The sequence below is a fragment of the Tarenaya hassleriana genome, unplaced genomic scaffold (genome assembly GCF_000463585.1).
Source record: "Tarenaya hassleriana unplaced genomic scaffold, ASM46358v1 Cleome20, whole genome shotgun sequence".
In the NCBI taxonomy this organism is placed as follows: Eukaryota; Viridiplantae; Streptophyta; class Magnoliopsida; order Brassicales; family Cleomaceae; genus Tarenaya; species Tarenaya hassleriana.
The window spans coordinates 867,457-882,608 of NW_010965373.1; the positions used below are offsets into that span (position 1 = coordinate 867,457).

The following is a 15,152-nucleotide window of genomic DNA, read 5'->3' on the forward strand; positions in this document are numbered from 1 at the left end:
ATAAAAATGAATATTTATATTATAAACTTTATTATTTTTATTGGTATCTATGAAAACAATCAATTGATTAATATTTATAATATCCAAATTAATTATAAAACCTTAATTGAATACCAAATAATTGAAAAAATAATTTTAGATTTTTCTATCATTTAAAATTATTCTGCTATTGAGATTTTACTATATTATTAATATTTTTTCAAAACTAGACATTTAAGATCTACTGAATTATTTTTTAATTAAAGTATTTTTATTAAAAATATTTATTCCATTTCAACATTTTATTTTTATTAGAAGTATCTATTTTCTAAAAAAAATGTGATTAGTTTCGTAATTGATTTGAATTAATAATTTAATTTATAGAAAATAATACAAAATTGAACAAAATTTTATTTCAATATAATTATTTAGTTATAGTCAATTTGGTTAGAAGACAGTTAGATATTATTTAATTGGATTGAATTTTTATGTTTGAAATGGTTAACCCTAATTATGTCGACACTTATTTTTGGTCAAATTATAGTTTTTTTCGTAATTATACAACTTGACTTAAGAGGAACAATGATTATGGTGTTAGTTTAAAATGCCAAAGATTCCTTTTCAGTTCAACACCAAGAGTTGTGTAAGAATAAGATTCCGCACAAGGCCAAAGACATTGCCTTGTACTCACATCAACGGCTCAGATTCATTTATTTCACGATCTCATGACGTGGAACCTTATCCTCCGTCCATTCTGTTTGTGCCTCCCCCACTTATTTTTATACAATTTTCTCCGCTTTACAAATTATTTTTCGACCCAAAAGAGGGAAAATATCAAAAAAGAGAGAAAAAAAAAATTCTCCCTTTCGTCTTCTTCATCAGCCATTGGTGTCTCTCTCATCTCTCTCTAGTTCTGTTTGCATTTTCATAGGCAAAGAACTGCGTCTCCGATGTCTCCGTGAACCCTGTTCCAGAATTTTAGAAAATCGCCGGAAAATTCTCTGCAAACAGATAATATTTTTCCCTCTTCTTATTCCCTTGCTAGTTCAATGGCCTCTCATGTCCCAAACCCTTCTCAAAGAAGTATTCTCTCTCTCTCTCTCTCTCTCTCTCTCTCTCTCTCTTTCTTGTTGTGTGTTGGCTTTTGGATTGCGTATTGTCTGGTGGATATGGTTGAGAAATCATTGCATGTGTGGTTTATAACTTGCGTAGACGATTACCATGTTCTGACTGTTGATCACTTGGGAACTTTGTCTCTTGTTTCAGCCATTGGAGATATGAAGAAGGACCTCAAGGTGGATCCTCTCGCAAAGATCACCGGCCCGGTAACCTTCTTGAGTTTCTTGAATAAAGTCTGTAACTTGATATAAACGCTGAACACCACAATGATATATATAAATCTTCTGTTCTGAATTCTGATGATGACGAGTTTGAAAATGTCTGAATTTGTGGACATGGGCTTATGTTTTTTTTTTGTTCTTTTTATTGTTTCTTTTGTCTGGGAATTCAAGGTTTCTGCAAAGGAGAGAAGCCAATCCGACATGCCATCTCGTGTTTCTTCATCAGGAGATGCAAAAGATAGTTTTCCTGAAGGTGATGCAGACTGTGAACCTCTAGAGACATACCAAGGCTTGCCCTGTCCTTATGGTGGCTACTATGGATTCTACTATCCCAGTTCGGTTCCTCAGACCGATAAGATCGAAGCCAAGGATCAAGGATACTACGGTTATGGAACAGAACTTCAATACCCGGTAAGCTTTCGACGTAGAAGATTAGAATTACTCCGATGAATCGTATGCTTTTGCTTGGGAAAGTCCTGAAACATCGAAACAATCTCGTGTGCTCGATTTAGGGTATGCAAGGAGAAAATGGCTCTTTGATCTACTTGATGCCAGGAATCCAACCTTATGATGTTAGCAACACTTACATGCCCGTAAGCCCTATTGGTGTCGACACTCAGTACATGAGCCAGACGCTGCATTCATCTGCTCTGATGATTACAGCTAATGGATATATACCGAACCCCTATGGTTATGGAGATACTATGTCACCAACGTACTGGTGGAACCCATCTCTTCTTGCCGTTGATGGCACGTTTGGAGATGCGTATGGATATGGATATGGCGTGGTTGCAAATTCTCCGGGCACAAGACAGAACATGTCGTCTTCGAGTAATAACCGTGGTCATCACTCGAGGAACAAGGCAACAGACTTCTCTTTGAATGGCTTGCCGGGTCAGGGCATAGGTCATCAGCTTAAAACTCCGAGCAAGGTGACATTTTTTCTCCATCTTCCTTTCTGTTTTTTTAACATTCCTTGAGCGAATTTTTTAACCTTTTCCTGTATCTGTTGATCTCTTAGGTGGTGCAGAACGGTTCAGCTCTCCAACCAGATGTACAGGGAAAAGGGCACTTACCATTAACGGCATTCCCACTGTATAATCAAGAAAGAGGCGGAACGTACCACCCAACAGATGCTACAGGGAGAAGTGCTGGAGCTTTTGATTGGTCTGAAACCGAGAAGGCGAAAGCAAGAAACAAGGTTAATGGTAGTGCTATAAGCGAGTTTGCTAATGGCCAAGCTCATCTTACCAATGGAGGAAATGATCCTTGTTCCCTGACCGATGCCGGGAATGAGAAAAGCAACTTGGCAGCTTCTGCTATCAGACGGGATCAATATAACCTTCACGACTTTCAGACCAAATATGATCAGGCTTATTTCTTCGTGATCAAATCCTACAGCGAAGATGACGTTCACAAGAGCATCAAATACAATGTCTGGTCCAGTACTCCCAATGGTAACAAAAAGCTGGACAATGCATACCAAGAGGCTCAAAAGAGGATTTCAGAGCAAAGTGGCAAGTGCCCGGTTTTCCTTTTCTTCTCGGTATGCCTTCTTTAACCCGTGGATGGATCATCTTTCCCTTCTTCTGGGATGATACATATCTTCTTGTACTGATCTGTTTTCTTGCTTCAGGTGAATGCAAGTGGCCAGTTCTGCGGTGTGGCTGAAATGACCGGCCGAGTGGATTTCAAGAAGAGCATGGAGTTTTGGCAACAAGATAAGTGGACGGGTTATTTTCCCGTCAAGTGGCACATCGTCAAAGACGTCCCCAACCCGCAGCTACGGCACATCATACTGGAGAACAACGAAAACAAGCCCGTGACCAATAGCAGAGACACGCAAGAGGTACGAACACAGTTACAAGTCTCTATTCCTTTCACTCCAGCTTGTGACATCAACTCTCATATTACTGCCATATATCTCCACAGGTGAGGTTGCCTCAAGGGAATGAAATTCTGCACATCTTCAAGAACTACAACGCAAGGACCTCCATATTAGACGACTTTGATTTTTACGAGAGCCGGGAGAAGGTGATGCAACAGAAGAAGCTGAGGTCCCCAGTTCATAATGCTGCTCAAATAAAGGTTTTTCCTTTTGCCCCCCTCTCATGTACAAACCTTAGTTTCCTTCTGAAGACTGAAGTCTCTCTTTCTGTGACAGAAGACAGAAGACTTGGTCGCTGGTTTCCAGGCAATGGACATATCGACAGGCAAAGCTGTTGAAGCAGAAGGGGGAAACAAAGACAAAAATTGAAGGGAGCAAACAGATGGGTGGGATGAACTAACAAACAAGTAGAAGCAGTGGTTGGTCTTTTAGAATCAAAGCCATCAACTTGGAGGGCATAAAACAAGAAAGCTGAAGACTTTCTGCTCTGATTCTTGAAAAAGTATAAGACATGGGCCCATTGGTGCTATAGGTTTGATCCGAGTGCAGGCCGTCTGATTGTTTCGGCTGTCTATTGCTTTTTTTTTTTGTAACCATGGAAATTTGCTTCACTTTTGCCAGTTGGGGCTTCAGATCAGATGATTGGATGTGTTTCTGATTTGTTTGTGCTCGTTGTATCATAAGGCAATGCCCCAGGTTTTTATGAACAGTGGTGTTGGAAGGCATAAGGAAAGATTCTGTAGCCTGTGTACTCTGTTTGAGAAATTTGAACAATAAAGAATAGCATTTTTTTTGTTGGGAAATTTCTTCAAAATTTAAGCTTAGCAAGTTGCTGTTTCGATTAATTTATTGGCTCAAGCTGTAGCATGAAGCCGTCTTAGCTCAGCGGTAGAGCGCATGGCTTTTAACCATGTGGCCGTGGGTTCGATCCCCACAGACGGCGTTGAAATCATAACAACGAATCAAAAAATAACTTTTTTACTAATTTTTCGGATCGGCACGTGACGGACCGGCACGTGCCCCAGATTCAGTGAGGCTTTGAAGTTTGAACAGTAAGCTTGTTTTCAAATAATTTTTAATATTGGACCTGCAATTTTCCAATTTCAAATTCTAACATTATAGAGTCACATGCAGTTCTTTCTGCCTCTGAGCCTTACAATATATATATATATATATATCCATTTGCAATAATTGTATCTTGTTTTATTGTTAGAAAGACTTCCACCAAATTTGAAAAGCATATGAAATTCCCAAAAAAGCATATAATTCGATTTTATGTGAATAGACAATTTGGATATTTGGGTCGATTTTAATATTTTATAATGCCCAAGAATTTTGTTATCAATTTAAAATTTTCATTATCTGCTTCGGCCTTCGAGGTGAGCCACGCTTCTAACTTATGTAAGCCCAATAAATCATGATCCGTAATGAACAAGGAGAACATGGGCACTTTGAATTAAGCCCAATGAGTTTCCAACTTCCGCATAGAGTATGCAATAATATGGTGCAACCGGTTTGGTTATGTAACAATCTTCGTTCAAGTCTCACTTTGGTTATGCAATTTTCAAGAAAATTGAAAGTTAACATTTTTATTTTTTGTTAACACTTTTCTAAAATAATTACCTAAAAATTCTGAATTATACAAAAACTATTACTTTTCAATTAATTTTTTTTATTAATTTTGAGATTATTAATCATTATGGGAATTCATTGTTACAAAAGAATTTGCGTCACTGATTAATAAAAAAATAATCATGATTCTTAAACTAATAAATAATCACATCCTTGTGTTAAAGAAAAGCATACAGAAGCCAAAATACTACCTTGAATGTTATTATGGTTTTAACATTTCACAGAAAACATATCTTATTATAAATCTCATTTGGTTCTTACACTTAGAAATGGCAATAAATGGATCGTTGATGAAGAAAACGATGTTAACAACGACAAGAAGCATTCAACCCTAACCGGTCTTTCTCTTCTTGCTCTTCCATGGTATCGCAGAGACTCGAACCTTTGGTCTCAGGCAGAAGCAAACCAAACAGCCCGAAAACGAACAACGAAGCTCCGAAAACGGCAAACGGAAGCAAAGGAACGTTCAGTCCGATCGAAGAAATCATCGGACTGCATATTCCTCCGACCACAAGCGCCTGTCTCGCCATCGTTGTTGCGGAGTTCCTCACGCACGTCGGGAACATTTCCACCACGTAAACCATCATTAGGTTGAAACCCATCCTCGAGCAGAAGAAACAAGCCAGCTCGAGCACGAACCCTAACTTTCCTTTCCCCAAAACGCTCAAGACGAAACACGAAATTCCCGTTATTCCCCCTATTAGGTTACACGTCAGCAAAGAGCTTCTTCTGTTAAATTTCTCCAGCAAGAACGGCGTGAGGACGAAAGAGGGCAATTCCACCAACGCGTTTAGGGCTTCGCCTACGTATATATTCACGTTTACGCCCCTAACGGCTAAAGGCACGCCGTAATACGACATTCCTATCCCGAAAGCTATGACCATAACTGTTGAAATTCGCCTCAGAGCCCATTTCCTGATGAACAAGTCCTTGATCGAGTACTTTCTCCCTCGATCTTTGCTTTCTTGCGTTAGGGGTAACAGAGCAAAGAGCGATACTAAGGTGGCTTTGTTCGTTTTCGAGATCTTTTCGAGGACGTTTTTCGCTTCTTCGTTCCTTCCTACCATACTGAGCCAGCGGGGCGACTCAAAGGCGAACAGGTAAAGGAGAATAGAGTAGATGGCCGCAGGAATCGACGTGCAGAGATAAAGCACTCTCCATGAAAAGTTCCGAGCTATGTAAGCGATACCGGACAATGACATAAACCCCAACACGAAAAGGGTAAAGGGGATCATACCGGCTCGAGGCCTCCATCTCGTCCCAACTCGCTCAGTGATGAGAACGACGACGTATGTACCGAGCAGAGATCTTGCGAATCCGATCATAAACTTCAACAAAGAGTAAATCCATACGTTGGGCGATAACGAAATGGCGATTCCGGTCAGGGAAGTTGCCAAAGTCGAGAAGAAGAGCAGTTTCTTGCGTCCCAAGAAAGTATCTGGAATCATAGCCAGAAGAAACCCTCCCACAACGCAGCCCACGTAGAAAGCCGAAGTGGGGAGATCTCTGAGTAAGGAGCTCGAACACTCGAGACCGAAGCTCGAAATGATCGATTTCCCCTTCGATCCGACGTCGTCCCAGTCCCAGGCTGAACGGGGAAGCTGGCAGATGTCCGAATCTACCGGATTGCAGATCGTACGGTCGACACAGTGCCACGTGGGATACGCATCAGCGAAGACGGTGATAAATATCTGTTGAGAATCGAAGAAGGAAGCGAACCCGACGAGGAAAGTTTGCACGAACTGAGAAAAGCCGAAGCTAGACAAGCTCTGTTCCATGACCTTGTCGAATGTGAAACCAGAAACTTCTTCTGGTTTGATTTTGTCGCTTTCTTCATCGCCCTGAGACAACAATGGTGCTGACGAATCCGCCATTGCTGCAGTTTTAAGAGAAATATCAAGAACTTGAATCAAAGAAACATAAAATCAGACAACAACGTGAAAGCTCATATATTCAACGAAGGGGCTGCGCCGACCGATTTAAAAACAGGTCGTAGAAGATTCAACAACCCAAAAAAAAAAAAATACCCTCGTTTTTATTGCAATTGTCGGTCTAATCAATGGAAGAATCTAAGAGCAAGCGCCTTTTTTTTCTTTGTTTGATTATTATTGAACATTATAAAAACTTTACTTCATATTCTAATCTTTATTTATTTCATATAAAATATGGACTAACATTTTCGGCAACTTGCAAAGGGTAGAAAATGGATAAGGTTTTGTGCGTTGTCAATGTAGACTAATAGATAAAGAGATGGAAAATCATTGGATTTTTCATTATTCAACATATAACGTTACAATATTTATAATAGAAAACAAAATCATAAAATATGGAAATAAAATATATAAATAAAATCAAATCTAAATATTACGTAATCTTTTTAAATCTTCTTCATATCTCTTTATATAGACTCGTTCAATTAGGTTTTGATTATTGGATAACATAAGTTGAAACGTGATCTATTATGACATTATAATTTATAAATGATTAAGCATGGCAATAAAAAGAGATTTGATCATTCATTCCATTTACTAAGCAGCCCTTAATTTGTACTATCATCTTCAATTATTGTACGGGATCTTCCCGAGTCACGACGTAGAAAAAGACAAAACAGCGGCGTCTTTGATCGCGTAAGAATGTGAAACACATTGTCACGTGATGAGACATCGATGTCAGAAGCCTTCAAGAGCCTTCAAGGCTTCACCTATACCCTAAACCCTCGTTTTTATTGCCTCTAAGCTTTTTTTTTTCTTAGTCAAAGAATTGCTTGCAAAAATAAAATCGTAATCGCTACTTTTTATTCATATATAAACTCATTAAAAAATACCACAAAAAAGATTAAACGCTATTTGTATATGTAAGCGCATCCATTTAATTTCTTCGATTCATTTTGTACAGGAATTTTTTTTTTTCTAACCTATCATTTGATTTAGTGAGCCATTGATTGTATCTGATCTTAGAACATGCATTAGATATCTACACATTATTTTGAAAACACGGTTAAATATATTTAGAGATATTTACAAATATTTTTAGATGAAACTCCTCTATAAAATTTTTTTTTTCCTTTCATGAAAAATCAAAACTTTATATTGTAAACTTTTGTCGTGGTATTAAAAGTTACACACGAAGAAAGAAACAAAGAAAAAATACTGTTCATTCGTCTCCTCTATCCTTCTCATTTAGGGTTTCTCCTAATATAATTGATGATATACATTTGTAATATAGGTATCTCCAAACTTATAATGCTTGACGGCCATTAATTAATGCCGTTGCTTGCCTTATTTGAGCTTTATAGCTGTATGTGATCCGTATTTCTTTTTATTTTTATTTTTCTAATTTATGGAGAAATAAAAGGTGAAACAAGAATCAAAATGAGTTGAAACAAGACAAAATCAGTGGCGTCTTGATCGGGCAAAGAGTATGGAATGAAACACGTTGTCGAATTATGGAGAGATGGATTCGAGAAAGAGACGACAAACAGGTCACTGAGTCTGTGACTGTGTGGTCACCATGCAAAGTCATGTCTAACCATTTTTTTATTTTTATTTTATTTTGATCCACACGAATTTAAATTTATTGGTTATAGGATAAGATATTATAAAGTTGTGTTGTATATATCTAAAAACAACGTACGGCTAACATCCAAAAAAAACGGGGTAAGAGGTCTGTGCCACTCATCTTCCCCATCATCTCCCATCAACGCTGTTCTTATATACAAAATTCAATTGATTTAAAACTGATAATGTGTAATTGTAAATTTGTAATTGAAGTGAATCCCACTTTTAATATATATATATATTTTTACACATTAATGTGATACGTCACGTAGACTTCTTTGGTCAGAAAATGTCAATGGAAAAACTATTTTGTTCGTCTTCTATTTTTTTTATTTTATAAATAGTATGGTTCTCCGGATATTCGATCCAATTATATCAATTCTAGACTCAGAATCACGTTATGTATATAGATCATTTTGATCCAAAAATTATATTCTTTTTCACCAGTGAAATCGTACCCAAGAGTTTTAGAATAACTTTAATAGAGAAAGAGAAAGAGAATCAATGGATTTCTCATTATTCAACATATAACATTACAATATTTATAGGAGAAAACAAAATCATAAAATATCTTATTTAATAAATATAAATATCTAAAATATAGAAATAAAACCAAATCTAAATATTACGTAATCTTCTCAAATCTTCTTCATATCTCTTTATAAACTTTGTCAACTATCATCCACAACACTGTTTTTTTTAAATAATTGAATTTGAATCAAAAGCATATATGCCCAAATCAACTGCTATTTATAATAATGGTTACAGGAAAATAATGATATTAACCCAAAGTACTACTATATATTTTGATCACAATTTTGTATATGGTATGAACAGTTAATGCAAACACATTATATTCTACAACATAAATACGTTATATTTAAAATAGAAGAAATATAATGACACTATGAGTTTTACATTTTTTTTCATTATCAATGACAATCACATTGTTGTTCTTGTAATGTTGGGAAATTAAATATAATTTATTATGATTACTAAATCTGCCGCATCTAATTTGACGTTGGATCCAATTGGTTGGGCCACTTCTCCGAGCCCATTATTAAAGATAGATTAAAAGCCCAAACGCCAGCGTTTTAGCCCATGCCGGACCCACGACGTCTCTACTGGGACAAATCTGATTAAAAAAAATATAATCGTGGTAAATACTGTTCTAATTGTACGTTTCAAACTTCTGAAATCTGATCATAACTTTATAATAAAAAGTTAAATTAAATTATTATATATTAAAAAATATATAGAGAATCCAAGAAGACAGGCGAAAATCAAAGAAGAGAGGATGATAATAATTAACAAAAAATAATAATAAACCAATATTCGACCGTTCATGTTCCGATACCATACTGAAATAGACGCTCAAATATTAAATGTGTATTATGTGTTGGATTAATTTAAGATAATTGTCGACATATATCAAATTAATATGATAGTATTATATGTGGTATATTCAATTATGTGATATATATGTATTTTGTGTACTTACTTACAGACCTAGAAGATTTTTTTACAATACATTATTACCATTAAATTTCTGAATCTATTGAGAGAAATTGTTTATTTGTTGTAGTTTTCTTTAATATAACATAATATCCAGATCTAGATATTTCGTGCAATTTGATTTTAGTTTGTTTCTGATATTGTAGGTGTATTTATTATCATAGGTTTTGCTTCAAAATTTTCAAAAAATAATGGGTGAAAATTACCTCACACCGTATTTTTTTGTAAAAAAAAAAGAGAGACAGGGAAACGGTCGACCAAATTGAAGAAATTTAAATATAAAATATTAATCTATATATGGGGCTTGACTTAAAAGATTACCCATCCACATCTACCGCCACCATTCTTCGTACGTGACTTGCCACCTTTGCTCCAATATGCATATTCACGCATAATATATATACACATTGATATATATATATATATATATATATATATATATGTATATATGGTTGTATAGTCATCTCAAAGTTAAATACGAAAACGATCTGTAAACAATAGCTTATACACCTATTTAGGAAAAAAATTGTTTACATTATGAATGTATAGCTAATAAATTTCAAGTATAGAGAAATCCAAAGAATGTAAAATAAAATAAAAGTGAAAAAAGAGAGTTTTATATGATTATCTTGTTATGGGGCCCCCATCCTCCATCAAAAGACACAAAACATCTTATTACATTTAATAAAGTAGCATTGGAATTAGATATTACGTTAATCCCCATTGATATGGTATGGATGTGGTGTCGTTTTCCAAGAAAAAAAATAAAATCATCTGCTCCTAGTGATCCCTAAATCATCGATACAATTAATTAATAAGTTAATTAATTAAGCAGCCATTATTGTTGGAAATTAGCGAATATTAAAACATATAAAAAAAAGAGAGGAGAGAGAGAGAGTTTCTCAAAGGACAAAAGACAAAGATTCCATGCTAATCTTACAAACTATAATATTAAATTTAAAAGGCCAAAAACAAATGTGATAAAAAGGAGAGACTAAAGACCACAAAACGGATTTGCACGGATCCGTCCACATGGGATTTTGTTGCTTTTAGTTTTTAGAGTACCAAGAGTTTATATACAACTAATATTATGTATTCTTAACATTTTATTTTATTTAAAACGAACTACGTTTTTATTTTTAAATTATTCGGATGTTTAGTAATAACAATAAAAAAAATGAATATTTAATAGTTTGATACGTCCATATCACGCGGGTTTTTTCCAAGTCAAATTAAGCAATTTTATCAACACAGCGACGAAATTTGGTACAGATATTCACATTTCATCTAAAAAATGTTGGTACAGATGATAACGGGGTTATGTGTATTTTCCATTACAAAAACGAACAGGAATATAAATCTAGCATAGTTTTATTTATAATCTTTTTTTTACAGAAAAGTGGGTAGATTTATTTCAAACACGATGAATTTTGACATCGATCACATCACTTTAAAAAATCGAAGAAATGAATATATTTACTCATTGTGTGTGTGTATATATATACATGAATACTATTCATTAATCAAATTCGTAATTGGTTCGACCAAAGGAAAACAATATAGGATGTTCATTTCTCTAGTTGGACCGATGACATGTCCCTTTTGAAAACCTACGCCCCCCCTCCAATCTCTGCGTGTGTGTGTATATATATATATTCATTATATAATGAATATATATATATATATATACACGTTGTATACAAGTCTCATCTAGTGTGTGTGCCATTAATCTCTCTCCACCAAACCCAGAAACATTCCTCCAAGTAAAACCCGAAAGCATCATTCATCATCTGTCTTCTTTTGGTGACACACACACATATATACACACCCACATACACACACACATAAAAAGAAATCTTGATGAGCAACTCAAGATCGTACTGGAGAAAACAGAGATGGGGAACACCGCCACAAACCCTAACGCCATTGATGGAAGGACCAGACCCAGAGATGCAAGAAGAAGGCGCAAAGAAGGAGAGCTCATGGGAAGTGATTAGGGAATGGTTTAGGGTTCATAAGGGCATTTCCGGTAATTTGTCTTCTTCCTCGATCCAGCCACTGAACAGTACTAACAATGGCGGCGGTGGTTGTGTCGATGGCGTTGCGAAGAGACAAGACATTAGGCTTTTACTCGGCGTCTTGGGTTGTCCTCTTGCTCCCATCTCCCTCAGTTCCGATCCTAACGGAGACGACTCGTTTCTAAGCCCTGTTCACATCAAGGATGCTCCTCTTGTGAGTTATCATTTTACACTTTCTATTTTCATTTATTTTTTTATTCATTAATATCCATGTTAATTTTGGATCTGCTGCATATAAATAAATTTTGGTACAATGATTGGTGCGTACTCTTGTAATAATTGTACAATCGATCGCGAAATGCTTTGCATATATTTCATTACATTACCTGCTATATATATCCCAAAGATCCTCTAATTAATACAAAATAAAACCACCATATTTATATTTTTATTATCTTATTTATTCGTAAGAAAATATATTTATCCTTCTAATACAAACTAAACCGGATTTATATTCTAAAATCATCTCTTTCTATATCCTAAAAACTAATTACGTGCCATAAATTGTTATCGGTAATTAACCCACAGGAGACATCGTCGGCTCATTACATAATACAACAATACCTAGCCGCGACAGGGTGCTTGAAACAGTCGAAGCCAGCCAAGAACATGTACGCGACCGGCGTGATGAAGATGACGTGTTGCGAGACCGAGATCGCCGCCGGTAATATAAATAAATATCTAGGGTTTTTCATTTATGTTTCCATGATTACATATACGTATGTATATATGTATGTATAGGTAAGACGGTGAAGACGGTGGGAGGTGGGCGGAATGGAGAGAACGGGTGCTTTGTACTGTGGCAGATGAAGCCTGGGATGTGGTCGCTAGAGCTGTTGCTGGGTGGGACCAAGCTCATCTCCGGCAGCGACGGCAAGACCGTGTGGCACCACACCCCCTGGCTCGGCACCCATGCTTCCAAGGGTCCTCAACGTCCCCTCCGTCGTTTGATCCAGGTTCGTATATTTATTTATTTATTTTATTTTATTAGCATTGAATCATCTGAGTATCTTATTTATTAATCGGATTATACAAATATTGAACGTAAATATTTTATAAGCTTGGAATCAAGCAAGATGACCATGAAAAATGTTTTTATTAATTACAAGTTGTGTTTGCGGTGTTGAACTCTTAAGTCAAAACACTCTACTAACCCCATTTCAAAATTTCTATATAGATTTAAGTATCGGTATAGTAGATTTAGAAAATTTATTTCCAAAACCCTAATAATATGATAAAAAAAATAAATAGATTTTTTAAAATGTAACAAATTATAATTAACTTCTAATTAGTTTAATAATTACATATGTTCACGAACATAAAAACAAAGAGGATAAGTGATGACGTCAAAGGTTGTCCGAAAGATAGAGACGTGGGGGAAGAAAGGTCGCAGTCCAAATTGAATTTCGAAAAAAATAAAAATAAAAGCTAAAGTTTTAAATGGAAATAAATAATAATAATCTGACATTGATGGAGAACCTGTCTCTCGCTTTACCATACATTCACATACATTCATGTTTTTTTTCGCTTTCTTTTGAATATCAGACCCTTCACATAAACAGCTTCCCCCACGTGATGTTCCCTTTCCTCTCACGTGACGTCATCCTTTCCCTTCTCTCCAATCATTTTTTCCACTTCAACATTAATTCTAGCATTAATATTAATGATAGATATTTAGATTTCTGTTCGAATTCTATTTAATATCTTGTTTTTCTTCAGGTTTGGTGTTCATTTAAAAAGCATTGATTTTAAAAAAATCAATTTCCGTTTTTTTTTTCTTTTTTTATATTCAATCTCGATTGGTATTCTGATTGGAGATTTAATTTAAATACAATTATCTATTATTCTTCACGTTTTTAACATATAAATTGATTCGGGTATAGTAATTATGATGATAGTGGAAATTATTATTATTATTATTATTATTATTATTATTATTATTATTATTTTGCTAAGAAGACATAATAATAATTTATATTTTCTTGTGGTAATGCATTTTTATAACAAATGTCTCACCATGAATACGATGGCACATTCAAAATACGAACTTCTTGGGATTACCAAAGTCTTCCTTCACTTTATCTTTTTTCTTTTTTTAACTTTCTTTTTTGTCTTTCACACCCTCAACGAATATCTGTCGGACCATTATATTATCGTCCTCTTTTTTTTTTTATAACTTTATTTAACAAATTGGAATATTTTCCTTTCATTGTGATCGTTTTATTTTATTTTCATTATTTAATTATAAATTTTCTTTTACAATTGGGCTTTTACAGGGCCTGGATCCAAAAACAACGGCGGGCCTTTTCATGAAGGCCCAATGTCTCGGGGAGCGTCGCATCGGAGACGACGACTGCTTCGTCTTGAAAGTCTCCGCCGACCGCTCCGCCTTGTCGGAACGGAGCGACGCCGGAGCTCCAGCAGAGGTTATACGTCACGCTCTCTACGGATACTTCTGCCAGAAGAGCGGTCTCCTGATCTACCTCGAGGACTCGCATCTCACAAGAGTCACGACGGCGATGGCGACGTCTCCTCCGACGAATTCTCCGGCTTCGGTGGAGGATGAGGCGATGTACTGGGAGACGACGATCGGAAGCAGCATCGGAGATTACCGCGACGTCGACGGTGTCGCGGTGGCCCACTGCGGCCGCGCCGTCGCGACGGTGTTCAGGTTCGAGGAGGCGTCGTTGCAGTACAGCAGGATGAGGATGGAGGAGATGTGGAGGATAGACGACGTCGTTTTCGATGTGCCTGGGCTTTCTCACGATTCCTTCATCCCTCCCGCTGATATATTTGGAGATGATAATCATAATAGTAATTATTATGTTTATAATCATATAAATTCTCGGTAAAATGTTTTTTTTCTTCTTTTTATTAACTTGTCTGAAGACGATTTAATTGGTGGGATAATGGTATATGTATATTTTGGCTTTATTTTTTTGAATTGGAGTTTTCTTGTCTTATATTTTTTTTTTCGGTGGTAGAAAATAAAATGGTATATTCAATGATGAATTTGGGTTGGAATTATATTGCTTATTTGCTCCAATATTTTCCAAATTAAGAATTTTTATTTTTTAAAATTAATCATTCGAATGATATTTTTAAAATTCAATTTTTTTTCGTATTAAAATCTTATTTTGTAATCCATTTTTTAAACTAAAAT

The 15,152-nt window shown here is 35.6% G+C and overlaps 3 protein-coding genes and 1 non-coding gene across 7 annotated transcripts; 3 read left to right on the forward strand and 1 right to left on the reverse strand.

Moving 5' to 3' along the window:
* Nucleotides 1–680: 680 nt before the first annotated feature.
* On the forward strand, nt 681–4,000 carry LOC104813600. 2 transcript variants are annotated; one of them, XM_010541263.2, is made up of 8 exons: nt 681–1,062; nt 1,246–1,304; nt 1,491–1,730; nt 1,832–2,251; nt 2,341–2,865; nt 2,956–3,168; nt 3,252–3,407; nt 3,487–4,000. In XM_010541263.2, the coding sequence occupies exons 1-8, from the start codon at nt 1,029–1,031 to the stop codon at nt 3,574–3,576; spliced, it is 1,737 nt and encodes a 578-aa protein (XP_010539565.1). In that variant the 5' UTR covers nt 681–1,028; the 3' UTR covers nt 3,577–4,000. The 2 variants fall into 2 exon arrangements, with proteins under 2 accessions (XP_010539565.1, XP_010539564.1); XM_010541262.2 differs by having other exon boundaries at nt 786–1,062; nt 3,484–4,000.
* A 78-nt stretch (nt 4,001–4,078) lies between these two features.
* On the forward strand, nt 4,079–4,150 carry TRNAK-UUU. The gene has a single exon. It is a non-coding gene; the product is annotated as a tRNA-Lys (tRNA).
* An 864-nt stretch (nt 4,151–5,014) lies between these two features.
* LOC104813602 (organic cation/carnitine transporter 5-like) lies at nt 5,015–7,562 on the reverse strand. Of its 3 annotated transcripts, none has more exons than XM_010541265.1 (2): nt 7,554–7,562; nt 5,015–6,715 (listed from the first exon to the last, which is right to left on the reverse strand). In XM_010541265.1, exon 2 carries the CDS (start codon nt 6,711–6,713, stop codon nt 5,145–5,147), a length of 1,569 nt encoding a protein of 522 aa, XP_010539567.1. In that variant the 5' UTR covers nt 6,714–6,715; nt 7,554–7,562; the 3' UTR covers nt 5,015–5,144. The 3 variants fall into 3 exon arrangements, with proteins under 3 accessions (XP_010539567.1, XP_010539568.1, XP_010539566.1); XM_010541266.1 differs by lacking the exon at nt 7,554–7,562 and adding an exon at nt 7,015–7,080; XM_010541264.2 differs by lacking the exon at nt 7,554–7,562 and adding an exon at nt 6,867–6,984.
* A 3,986-nt stretch (nt 7,563–11,548) lies between these two features.
* LOC104813603 lies at nt 11,549–14,923 on the forward strand. Its single transcript, XM_010541268.2, has 4 exons — nt 11,549–12,143; nt 12,518–12,653; nt 12,731–12,945; nt 14,266–14,923. The coding sequence occupies exons 1-4, from the start codon at nt 11,772–11,774 to the stop codon at nt 14,839–14,841; spliced, it is 1,299 nt and encodes a 432-aa protein (XP_010539570.1). The 5' UTR covers nt 11,549–11,771; the 3' UTR covers nt 14,842–14,923.
* Nucleotides 14,924–15,152: the final 229 nt, after the last annotated feature.

Excerpts from the sequence above, each read along its gene's own strand:
- LOC104813602 (XM_010541265.1), bottom strand. The coding sequence starts at position 6,713 with ATGGCGGATTCGTCAGCACCATTGTTGTCTCAGGGCGATGAAGAAAGC.
- LOC104813603 (XM_010541268.2), top strand. The coding sequence starts at position 11,772 with ATGAGCAACTCAAGATCGTACTGGAGAAAACAGAGATGGGGAACACCG. Across the intron at positions 12,654-12,730 it reads CGAGACCGAGATCGCCGCCG|GTAAGACGGTGAAGACGGTG; the intron begins GTAATATAAATA and ends ATGTATGTATAG. Across the intron at positions 12,946-14,265 it reads CCCTCCGTCGTTTGATCCAG|GGCCTGGATCCAAAAACAAC; the intron begins GTTCGTATATTT and ends GGGCTTTTACAG.
- LOC104813600 (XM_010541262.2), top strand. The coding sequence starts at position 1,029 with ATGGCCTCTCATGTCCCAAACCCTTCTCAAAGAA. Across the intron at positions 1,305-1,490 it reads TCGCAAAGATCACCGGCCCG|GTTTCTGCAAAGGAGAGAAG; the intron begins GTAACCTTCTTG and ends TGGGAATTCAAG. Across the intron at positions 2,252-2,340 it reads AGCTTAAAACTCCGAGCAAG|GTGGTGCAGAACGGTTCAGC; the intron begins GTGACATTTTTT and ends TTGATCTCTTAG.